This window comes from Sceloporus occidentalis, unplaced genomic scaffold (assembly GCF_023333645.1).
Source record: "Sceloporus occidentalis isolate IW3139 unplaced genomic scaffold, rSceOcc1.0.p SCAF_16, whole genome shotgun sequence".
Lineage (NCBI taxonomy): Eukaryota > Metazoa > Chordata > Lepidosauria > Squamata > Phrynosomatidae > Sceloporus > Sceloporus occidentalis.
Window position 1 is genome coordinate 2,033,935 of NW_028316996.1, and position 12,788 is coordinate 2,046,722.

At 36.9% G+C, this 12,788-nt stretch overlaps 1 protein-coding gene across 1 annotated transcript in view; it reads left to right on the forward strand.

Moving 5' to 3' along the window:
- Positions 1–12,788, forward strand: part of LOC149302936 (fibrillin-2-like) — a 104,953-nt gene that overhangs the window by 50,303 nt on the left and 41,862 nt on the right. The window contains exons 11-21 of the mRNA XM_089481712.1: positions 272–391; positions 1,477–1,602; positions 3,335–3,457; positions 3,752–3,874; positions 4,266–4,418; positions 4,721–4,774; positions 5,709–5,834; positions 8,577–8,702; positions 10,778–10,897; positions 11,037–11,174; positions 11,438–11,488. Of these exons, the coding sequence (XP_089337838.1) occupies positions 272–391; positions 1,477–1,602; positions 3,335–3,457; positions 3,752–3,874; positions 4,266–4,418; positions 4,721–4,774; positions 5,709–5,834; positions 8,577–8,702; positions 10,778–10,897; positions 11,037–11,174; positions 11,438–11,488 (1,260 nt within the window). The remainder of the gene's footprint in view (positions 1–271; positions 392–1,476; positions 1,603–3,334; positions 3,458–3,751; positions 3,875–4,265; positions 4,419–4,720; positions 4,775–5,708; positions 5,835–8,576; positions 8,703–10,777; positions 10,898–11,036; positions 11,175–11,437; positions 11,489–12,788) is intronic.

Below are 12,788 nucleotides of genomic sequence, written 5' to 3' on the forward strand. Positions count from 1 at the left end.
TTGTTATTACAATCTGTACAAACTTGTTTGTCAAATTACCATTTTGTGAAACCCTCCAAAACGACTTAATTTACAGCACCAGGCATGTTGTAGCAGAATAGCTAATTTCATGTCATTAATGAGGCCAGGTAAGAAAAATAGCGGTTTCTTTCAGCGCTCTGGCCTTTTTGTGTGAAAGGGAACACTGCAGTTTTACAGTTAGCTATTTACCATGACATGCTTTCAAATTCACTATTCTGGATTTTAATTATCTATTTATGACTTCAAACAGATGTTGATGAGTGTACATCAAACCCTTGTACTAATGGTGATTGTGTTAACACACCTGGATCATATTATTGTAAATGCCATTCAGGGTTTCAAAGAACTCCCACAAAACAAGCCTGCGTTGGTAAGTCATGTTAATGAACTTTTGAGGCCAAGATTAACAGATGTTGAGTTCAAAGGATTAGCTAGAAAGTTCAGAAATGAATGTCAAGTATATAACGATAGGATTAAGCTAGTAACAATTGTAAACAAAACTTTTATTAATATTTTTTAAAGTCATTGAGAACATTGTGTGCATTATTATTTGTCATATATGTTATTTTTACAATTTTTTGTGTCCAGATGAAATAAATGGTAGGCAAGATTTTGTAGTTTAAATTAAATTATATCATTTGTAAAATATTTAATTCATGAGTATTTTGTAATGTATATGGAGATATTATCTATAATGAAGACAAAAGCCTCTTCTGGCACTTTAAGAAGCAGAGGATGGCTGGTCACTTCTTAGTCTCATCATCCTGGTGGCTACATATGGAATTAAATGTTAATCATAAAATAAAGCTGAAGCTGCCCTGGAATCTTTAAATTGACCCCCTGGCCCCTTCCAACTCTGCCACGAATGAAGCATAGATTAGGAGGTACAACCTGCACATCTTCTATTTCTTCTAGTTTGTAAAATTATTTTAATGTTGCATTAACATGAGGCTGTCCGATAGGAGACAGAACCTACCAGGCAACTCTTCTTCTGATGTAGTTGTGGTAGGAAATGAGAAAGTAAAGTTCTTGATAAACAATATTGCAGAGACAATATAGTTGAATGATGAATGAGTTGTGTGTAATGAGCTGATGAATGAGTTGTGTGTAAATATGCAAATATTACATTCACAAATATTCGCTTATTTAGAAAAATAATATAGTTGACAGCACACTTTGGCTCAACATGGGCACCATGAAGTTAGAAAACCCAACACAAGTTTTAACAGAACTCAACTTTACCACAAAAAAAGTAAAAGTTAGTTGAAATTTTAGTGAGTACTTTAATGTGGCATCTCAAAAAATCCACGGGGATGGCAAAAAAAACCAAATGTCCCAAAAAACCTGATATTAATCCAGCACCTCATTCATGCATGTTTCTGTATTGCACTTTGTAACTATACTTTATTACAAATAACGTCATCAATTGATCTGTTACTTCTTCTCACAACATAGATATCGACGAATGCATTCAGAATGGTATTCTTTGTAAACATGGCCGTTGTGTTAACACAGAGGGCAGTTTCCAGTGTATTTGTAATGCTGGGTTTGAACTTACGCCCGATGGGAAAAACTGTGCAGGTAAACATTTCTTATTATTACATACATACTGAATATACTTACATATACCTCACAGTAATAACAGATTATTTGGTTTCTACTTTTTTTTAATATAAGGAAGTAATTGAAATGTATTAACGCAAAGTACTTTTAATAAAAGGATTATGTATGAAGCAATTAAAATGAGACATCTATAAACATATTATTTTTATAAAATGTTTTCATTGTTTTATATGATGTTATCTGGAGACATCATGGCGGATTATGAGCAGTTCTTAATATTTATTAAATCCCCAATGTAGATTCCAAGGCTTACATATTTCTTGATTTCTGGGAAAAAAAACTAAGGATGTTTACTGACCTAGCAAAGTTCCTCAAAATATTATTTTATTTATAATGTTACTCTCCTTCTTTATCAGGACTCATGACATCCATTACTTAAAACCAGTTGCATTCTTCACAATGTTGACATCACAGAAACCATTTGATATTTATTTAATATATGTTTTCACTTTTAATACACAACAATCATGGCTCCTGTTTCAATATTTATTCATTTTCACTTGTTTTCATTATATTTTACTCAAATGTTATTTATTTTTTTGAAGCAGAAAAAAATCTCCCTATCTGGTTGTTACATGGTTATCATGGGGCTTCTGCTTTAATATTGATTCTCATTTTTTAAAAGATTGCAGTTGGTAAGCTATTTCTTAAGGAAAGTTTAAGCATGTTGTATTGCACTCTTTCTATAAGGAGAGACTAGTGATGTTCCCAAGGGGGTCACCTTTTCAGTGGTGTCAGTAAAATGATAGCCTGCCTATTCCTATTTATTGCACTCCCATTCTGGTTGCGCGCCACCTGTTTTAAAACATACTCCGTGCAACTTTGCCTTTAGAGGACCAGTAATCTCACCAAATGGTGAGTTTGCAGTAAAGTTGCGGTTTCACTGACTTCACTTTACATTATGAAGAGCCAGTGTGATTTTGTACCAGAAATGTGACATTTAAATTTCTATCAGTTAGATTTGTTCTAAGTCATCTCACTGATTATACATTATACACTGAAGTATACATTATACAACTCAATCCGCTTACAGATAAACTTGCCAGGAAAGGCCTATTATAATGGATAGTGAATTCACAAAGTTAGAAGCATACTATTCTCTAAAATATCTTTGTATGCAGTAGCATTAACATTATCCGTCACTGGAACTAAGGGACCCAAACCCTTCAACCTGGCCCGACCTTTATCCCTCTTCCACCAAACTTTACAGTAGGAACTACATATTCCTGTAGGTAGTATTCTAAACCACATAAGTGAATCAATCCCTTTGTGCCTATGGAGAGAAGGGGCAGGCTGGCCCGAGGAACAGGTGGGGCAATTGCTATAGTGTGTGCTAGTTTGTATGTTACTGGGGGGTGGGGAATGGGTTGGGGGGCCACTCAGCTGTACCTGCCTCCCCCTTCCAGAAAATGCCAGCCCCCACCCTATGGAGACAGCAATGTAAATCCAGCAATGAATTAATTATAACTCTGTTCGTTATAATGTGAGTTAACGTGAGCTGCAGCTCAGGAGCTTCTAGTACCAGAGTGACCAGATGTCCCCTCTAACCAAACATTCTTACAAAAAATGAAGACCTATTCAGCATTCATTTTTTTTATCAGTTCTCATTCTAAATTATTATTTTTTTATATGAAACAGCTTAATTTAATGGCTAATCAGCATTTAAACTTTAATACTCCAATGTTTCTAGATCATGATGAATGTGCCACAACAAATATGTGTTTAAACGGCATGTGTATAAACGAGGATGGCAGCTTCAAATGCATCTGTAAACCTGGCTTTGTGCTTGCTGGAAATGGGCGCTATTGTACTGGTATGTATAACAAATAAGTAAAACCTTAGTTGCGGCAAAATAGTATGTTGACCTTAAATTGTTGTAGCACCCTTTTTCTGAATCTTTTTTCGTTGAGATCAAAGCATTATGTGGTTCTCTTTATTACTTTTTTGAGCACTAACCAGGCCATGGTGCAGCCAAAGTGCTGTTTATTGTCAATGTAACAAGGGCTGTCTGCACTCTGTACTTATTTGTGGCGACGTAGGATTCCGAGTTAGAACAATGGATCCTTATTGCAGATTTTTCTAATTTTATTATATACAATTCCTTTAGACGTAGACGAATGTCAGACACCAGGCATTTGCATGAATGGACATTGTATCAACACTGAAGGCTCTTTCCGGTGTGATTGTCCACCAGGACTAGTTGTTGGAGTAGATGGTCGTGTTTGTGTGGGTAAGTCATTTATTACAGACACATCATATGGTATTTTTATAGCAAACTCTATGATACATAGACTCCAATATAAAAGTAAGGCTTGATTGCCAAATATGGATTCAAATATATAAAAATGTAAGTGTTTTTCAACAAGCCAGAGAAACAGCTTTACTTCAATAACATTGTTTTCTAGGTAGGATGGTTTGAGCACAGCTGGAAGTGCATATTTTTTAAATATTTAATTCATGTTTATTATTTCCAATTCATTAGGCATTTTTGTCTATTGTTTTGATCTGTAACCAAATGGATGTCAATTGCTATTGCAGCCTTTTATTAATCTGTTTTATATTAACATTAATTTGACAGACTTGAAAAATGGTTTTCTTTTTGTTTTTTTTTAATCCTTTAGATACACATATGCGCAGCACCTGCTACGGAGCGATCAAGAAAGGACTTTGTGTTCGTCCTTTTCCAGGAGCTGTGACCAAATCTGAATGTTGCTGTGCTAATCCAGATTATGGGTTTGGAGAACCTTGCCATCCATGCCCTCCACGAAATTCTGGTGAGTTGCTGATTTGACAAAATCCTATTTTTCTTATTAAGCAGTTGTTAGATAGTTGCCTCATCAAGGCCACTATTATGGAGGTACAGCTTTGTGGAACACTTCCACACTGCAATGGGCACTTGAAGAATATTGTGAAAAGAAGGGAAATAACAATGAAGGATGGATTCAGAGGAACAGGTAGAATAGTAAGAAACGTAAAAGAAAAAAAGGGTGAGAGGGGAAATACAAGACAGGGAGCCTGAAAGAGAAGAGGTGTACCATATCCCTTGTTCTAAACCGTGTTTTATTTTGCAATACAGATGAATTTCAAGGACTATGCAGTGGCGGCATTGGTCTAACTGTCGATGGACGAGGTAATGTGAAATAATTTACTAGACTGAAGTGTACATAAATTGAATATTTATTTACAATGTTTTGTTTTATTGCAGTCGAAATATGACACAAGTGATATAGAATGCAATTCATTTACATAATTAGCGATTTGTTCTCATGCAATTTAGAATTTGAGGCATGAATCAAGCACAGTTTTTCCGTCGAGGCACAGAAAAGCAGCTATAACACAAGTAACAGATATTTTAAAAGATAAACACTAATAGCCCAATTGAGACAACAGGCATTCAAAGTGCATGCTGGGGAATGCTTTGACCCACCCAGATGGTAGTTTTTTCTTAGCATTTTGGAACACAAAAAATTATATTTTATTTATAATTAATTCTGGTAAGCAATTATCGACAACATGGTAGACATAATAAAAATGAATGTTTCTGCTCCTTTAAATTTTTTTTAAAGTTATTCTTAATTACCTTTTCTTTCATCCTTCTCTTTCCTATATTTCTCACCAATGATGGTGTCTCTGCTTCTGTTATCTAATTTGTATCCTGCTGTCAGTTTGCTGTGGCATTTTGCTAAGGTGAGATACTTAGCACAATTGATTTATTAAGTGGTAAGAATCTTACTACTTATAGTTATTCCAAATATCATTCATTAGTCATTCACTCAAACCATTACCCACTTAGTTAATTTTTTGCTTCATTTGAATGGGTATTAGTGAATATTGGTCTTCCTCATCATCACATTCCTTATCCTAATGCTTGTTCTTACATTATATTGCATTTTGCATTTCTTGAGGTATATCTAACATTTAAGGTTTACCAGTTCTTGTATTCTTAGATAAGGAAAAATGTTTTCAGTCGAATGCATATTCATGTCGAATTGCTTACATTACTGATTTGCACTTGTCAAAATTCAAATCTGTATGAAACCCGTAAAATGAATGTTCTATTATAGACATCAATGAATGTGCACTGGACCCTGACATCTGTTCTAATGGGGTTTGTGAAAACCTACATGGGGGGTTCCGCTGTAATTGCAATAGCGGCTACGAATCTGATTCTTCTGGAAGAGCTTGTATTGGTGAGTTAATAGATATCACTTAAACATGTCAATCCTTTTTTATTTTTTTTATGTCCAAAAAAAGTTTGTTGATTTGGATTGTTGATCTCAGATAAGAATGCACAACTCCAGTCGTCAAGGGCCACAAGCAGGCAATTCCTGTTTGCCTAACTACAATATAACAGCTATATTTACATTTTCTTCCCCCTCCCTTGAAAATTATTGGGATAAACAATCAGCATGTAATATAATCTAGATAAATAGTAGAGTCAATAGTATTTGTGCTGATTGTCATGAGGGTCGCACCAAGTTGATGACCCTGTTCAATTTAGAAATATAGTTGCTGGTATAGCTGTTGAAGGACAACACTCTTTCCATGTTTCCAGTACGTCACATATACACACATCATTCAGCAAGTAGGAGACAGTTCACATGCCACTTTACTAAATAAGCCTGAATTTGTTTTTTTTCCCAGGACATCTTTTATGCAATTATATGTTTAACCAATATTGTCTTGCTATGGCTGGACAGAAACATGGATAAAATGTAACAGCATGTTTTGTAGTGTGTTAATGATAGTTTCACTCTCCCCTATTGTAATAGAGATATGGTGTCTTCAGGCGCTTTACATAAATGCAGTGGCGTCACAACCCAGGTGCGGGGGGTGCGGACCGCACCCGGGTGACACCTTACTGGGGGTGACACCACACCAGGCAGGGAACTCTCTGCGTTTGACCCGGAGATTGCCGGGTGAGCGATGCTCCTCCGGTTCTTCGGGTCAAGACCTGAATCATCCAGGTCGCTGGAGTGGGCTCTTCACACGCCCCGCTCCCTGCCCATTTTTTCCTTCAAATGGGGGTGTTTCCACCGATGTCAGCGTGACCACCCACCAATGTCAGTGACACCAACCCTAGTGACACCACTGCGTAAATGTAATGTATTGGATGTCTAGTAGAACTTTGGTGTCTTAACTTAAACATAATTTAAGACAGGGGGTGACTTTTTTTATTTATCCAAAGTGGGACAGTTTGCAAACATGCTTACATTTTTCCCCAGATTTCATATGACCAAACCTCACTACTTTAAGTACATTTTATGGCATTGGAAGCATTTTGGAAATATAATTGACCTTTACCAAGTAGTTTGCAGGGGACTATTCCATAGATAAATTTCAGTCTGATTCATGGGACTGTGCTCTGAAAAGGCTCACGCAGACCTGTACCTTTTTATTAGAAAAGTTACCCTTTGTTTAGTATGCTTTGGGATCTTTGGGAACCTTTTTTTACATCATACCCAAAAAGCTGGTGGTCCTCAATCCAGTTCTTGAAGTCCAACGGTATCACATTTTTCCTGGATATCTCTACTGGATGGATAACAGTTTGTTCATGAATAGTGAATAAAGCAGCACTACATTATGTTGTAATGCAATATATAAACACTTTGTCAACTCAACCCTTTATTTCCTATTCGTTTGAAAACACTTCTAGTGCACCTAGACATCTTACTGTCAAAAAGGTTACGTTTTAAACAGCCTTTTTGGAACAGTTAGCAGAATTGTGGCAGTAAAAACAAATGATTCCACAAAATAAATATTAAAAAAGACCAATGCTACAGCTAACATTTGAAGATTCAAAAATATAGAGCTATGCATTTTGGCACCTGAGTTTTTTTTGGCTGGATATCATTTTTTAATCTTTTGTCGTAAAATATTGTGCTTTTGCGGTGAAGAGCAAAAAGGCTAGACCATTAAATGTGGTTTTCTTTCAATTCCGTGCATATTTTGTGGCAATGCAAACAAACAGATATTTCTTGGCATCTGTTTGGAATTTTGCAGCTGTTAACTTGAACGTATTATAGATCAAGTGATCTTTTTTGACACATGAAGCATTTTCATCATAATATACAGTTAAGATGATATTTAATCGTGTCATTTTCATCAACTCACATGAGGCCAAAGGGCTGATTGAAAATATTGTAGCATTTTTAAAAGGTTTTTTTTTTTGCTTACTGAAGGCAAATTTACCATTTTTTTTATATCTTATTTTATGTTCTAATGCATGTTAGAGTCATTTTTAAATGGTCTTTTATCCTATGGTGCTCACCTCTGCTAAACACAGCTTTTAGCATATATAAATTCCTTTACTTATGCTATTGTTGTGCTTTTCATAATTAGATTCAAGAATATAAGGTTTAAAGTTTGCAAAGTGGAATCTAAGGTCAGCAGCTAAACATGGCCCCCTTGGCTGGCTCCCTTAATCTTTTTTAAGTTTTATAGGTTTATTTTGTTCAAAATTTGTAGAAGAAGAAACTTTGTTTTATTCCCAAACAGTGAGAGGGTTATCCTGTAGAAGTATCCACAGTTCCAAATGTGTTAACATTTCTATTGACAAGCCCAAGTTTCATTGTAATATTTTTTCTCAATACAGCCTACTAGTTCTTCCATGTTTTTGGCCCTTTCCCCATCCCCTTACTAGTTGCTGTACAGGCAATGTGTTTGACCAACACATCTCTTGCCATGTAATATACTTACCACCAGTCAGCTCCAGCTTAGGCTCAGTGAACACTGTGGGATCTAACATTGCCTAAGAATCCATGTTAAAGTACTCACAACAAATGTAATATAAATTCTTCTTTGGTGAGGCTGCCTTGGACAAAAAACGACCCCTTTAGGGGATGATGTGTTATGATGGTTTTAAACTATTCACTTTTTTGAGCTAACCAGATTTTGTTTGAGAAGACTCACTATGCCATTTTCTTTTGCAGACATTGATGAATGCTTAGTGAACAGACTGCTTTGTGACAATGGACTCTGCCGGAATACACCAGGAAGTTACAATTGTGTTTGCCCCAAAGGATACTTGTTTAGAACGGATTCTGAAACCTGCGAAGGTAACAGCTTTTTCCAAGAGACTAGTTATTTTTGCTTTTATTACTCTTATTGTCTTACTTGTTACAACTTTATAAGGCTTATAAGATGATTCCTACACAAAACCTAGACACAGTCAATTTTTCTCAGAAGTCATATTTGTTTGGTTTAAAATGTCTGTCCACCTACAATATCACATTGTAAATGTTTATTGTAAATCCTACATGATCTTCTTTTAAATTATAGTTAATAGAATATTATCTAGCAGGGCTTTCTTTACCCTTGTCGCAGTGTAGCTGTATAATGCCAGCTTTGTTTTTATAGCTTTCATTTGTTATGGTTGTTTGATTATGGATTGATATTTTAGATTTTATCAGGCCATTTAAGGAAAAATAATTGTATACATTTGAAAGATAATTTACTTTTAAGCTAAATATGGGTTCAGGGGAAATTTTCAGGTAAAAATAATACCCAGGAATATTCCGGGCCCAAGACATAGTGCTGCCTGAGTCCAAGGATAAAATGCTGCTCCTCCACCAAAACCATGCCCACCAAAACCAGACCCACTTCCATTATGTTATATCATCTGTAACAAGGTGCGGGGTGTTGTCGTGGAAGGGGTATACATTCCCCCTCGATTTTGCAGGGTTTTCTACGACATATAGGGCAGGCTGGTGCTCCACCCCGCAGTTTACATGCACCTGGACTGACACGGGTTCCAGGCCGGGAGTTTAAGCTGACTCCAATGCACTGGTCAGCTGCAAGTAATTAGCTGCACTGACTGCAATATAACCTGACCTGCTGGACAGAGGGGGAGAGAGAGTTTGTTTGGAAGCAGCAGAGCTTGCTATGCACAAAGGAGACCATCAAAGAGGTTGGTGGGATTATGTTTTGTTTTAGTTTAGACCCTTAGTAGTGAGGGAGTTATATGTTAGTAAGCGACGAGCTCAGACGAGCTAGGCTTTTGTTTGTAGCGAATTTGTGTTCTATGTAATCCTGTAAATATCTTCATACGTGGACTACAAATAAATCGTGGGTGATTACCTAACTGAGATGTGGCGTTAATACCCTAGAGGACCGTGCTGTTTGGTACCCTGTGTGGGTGCAGGATCACAACTCATTAATAAATTCTCATGCTCTCACACTCACTAACGCACTCTCATACTCTCATTGACACTCACTCTCTCAATGTCTTTCTACCTTCTCTGCCGACTGCCCCTTCCCCACAGCTCAGCTTCTTCGCTTGTCTCTTCTTGTTCCTCTATCTTATTTCTTCATTCTTCGTCCTTTTCTCCCTGTGTCTTCTTTCTTTGTCCACTTCTTCAGGAACCTAGCCGTGAATCTATCCAGATTATTCTGGCCTCTCCGTGCACTTCCGCAAAAAGGGCAGAGTATAATGCAGATAGATTTGCGGACGCTTCGCCTTCTCAATTAATCTATCCTGAAAATGAACATGCCTTGGGTGGCAAGTTGTTGCCCCTGTCAAAGTGCTGCCTGGGTCCCATGGACCCACCAGGACTCATGTAAAGGCTGCCTCTGCCCAGGGACAAAGGTCTCAATTAGGGGACTGTCCCATGAAAGTGGAGACATCTGGTCACCAAATCCTAACTTCTATTAACATTTGTGAAAACGGGATCATTGTTCAGACAAAATCATCAGAGTACAATATGAAATTTTGTGCCCGTAGATTTAAATAATGTGCCCAAAAGCTGGTGGAGTCTGGCAGAAAATGATTGAAACAATAGAGTCTTTCTGTTTGTGCACAGCACGATATGACACAGAATGAACAACCCTTCCATGAAAACTGAGCTTCATGTCTCAAAAGACAATTAGTTTTGAATCCCGATTTAAAAAAAAATCTGTCTCAGGCTACTCAGCCAAAATTTTATTATATGTCAAAATATAAAATGTCGGTTTTAGTTATACACACATCATTATGCTAAACCCTACCACAACACATAACAAAATCCCTTAAGAAATGTACACTGAAGATTAGGCAGACATTTTGGCATGCATTTTAATATATTCATTTCAACTTTTTCCACATAAGGCGTCTATAACAATAATGTTGTTTTTTTTCCGTATATGTATTTTGCAGACATAAATGAATGTGAAAGTAGTCCATGTGTTAATGGGGCTTGCAGAAATATCCTAGGTTCTTTCAATTGTGAATGTTCTCCTGGAAGCAAGTTGGATTCTACTGGTCTGATCTGCATAGGTAAATATCATCTGTAGGTTTGTCACAATCCCATATTTTACCGGAAGGCTGTAATTGTATTAAATGTTGAAAAGCCTTACAGAAACAATCTTGTTTAAGCATAAACTTTATATTTTCTCATTTATTTTGGTCACTGCAGATAGCCTTAAGGGAACATGTTGGCTCAATATTCAAGATGGCAGATGTGAAGTTAACATTAATGGAGCAACACTGAAATCTGAATGTTGTGCTACCCTTGGAGCAGCATGGGGAAGCCCTTGTGAACGATGTGAAATAGGTAACATAACAAAGATATATACTGCTAATTTAAATTGATTTGCAATTTGAGACAAAGTATACAATATTTTGTGAGAAAAGTGTATTTATTGATAATTATGTTTGGAGGTACTCTTTGCTCATACAAAGATAATATTAAGATTAAAGGGAGTTAGGCTCAAAATTGGGAATTATAAAGTGCAGGTTTATATATATATATATATATATATATATATATATATATAATACTAAAATTTTCATTTTATTTTTGTCTTAACATTTTAGATACTGCCTGCCCACGAGGATTTGCCCGGGTCAAAGGTGTTTCATGCGAAGGTGACTTTTTGATTCATTTAGCATCTAAATACTGACGTGATCAATATTTGTTCATGCACAATGGCAGATGTGGAGGACTTCACAAAAGAATAATACTTGACGTGGTTTATAAATTACTTACTCAAACTCTTTCACGCACTCACTCATTCTCACTTCTCAGCTCCTGTTCTTGCCTCATCTTCTTCTGTCTTCTTTCATCGTCCGCTTATCCCTGGTATCAGCTCAACTGACCAGGCCTCACGGATCACTTCCTCAAAAGGGCGACGTAAACCCTCTCCCCTGATTGGAGGAACAGGGTAGATTGAAGATGTGGCTCCTCCCTTTTGCGGAAGTACTCTAGGAGGCCTGCTTAATGGAGCTGATACTAGGGAGAAGTGGATGAAGAATGAAGATAGGAAAAGAAGAAGCAAGAGAAAAAGTAGAGCTGTGGGAGACAGAACCATGGGAGCGGTCGGTGGAGAAGGTAGGGAGACATTGAGAGATAGGAGATTTCCAGAAGACTTGGGACCTCTGTGTGGCAGTGTGGCACGCCTCTGATGTGTGAACTGATTTATCCATGTGCTTATTACACACATAAATACACCGTATTCAATAACACAAGAGTATACAGGAAAGTTGAACATTCATCTACCTGGCTTCACTATAAATAAACAGGAGTAACGCAAACCTTCACCTGCAGGAGTGACAGCTAGTGATTCAAGGAAACTTGCCACGTTAACTATACGTTATATAGGACCAGCTCAGCCCTTCAGAAAGTGAGCTCAGGAAAATTTCAGCTCCTCTGGTGAATGCAGTCATCTAATTTCTGATAGTTAGGACTGACAATCTTTGATGTTCCAGCAAACTCTCACTCTTGCCATCAGTACTCAAAAGGAGTTCCAGAATTCACTAGTTTATTTGAGGAAATACACTTTTAGATCTGTCTCAGAAAGAGTACTGGAATTCATCTTCCCAGTATCGAACTCTGCCAACACTTATTTTGAAGGATATATACGCTAGTTCAGAACTTAGACATGGAAAGGTAGTATTACTTCTGGTAATCCGCACAAATTGAGAGGCAAGTGCAGGTAGATTATTGATACTGGCCAGCCCATTAGCTAGACAATGTATAGTGTGATTCACTGGGGAGGAAATATGGACTGAGGCATGTACGACTATAGCTAGGGGTATCAAAATACTATTATTTTCCTGGGCAAAATAAGAGAATGTAGGTCACTCCAGGAGAAAAATTAAATAACCTCATTGATGGTACATTGTCTTCGTACTACCCTATTTATAGCACTAACTTGGCGGAACTCAA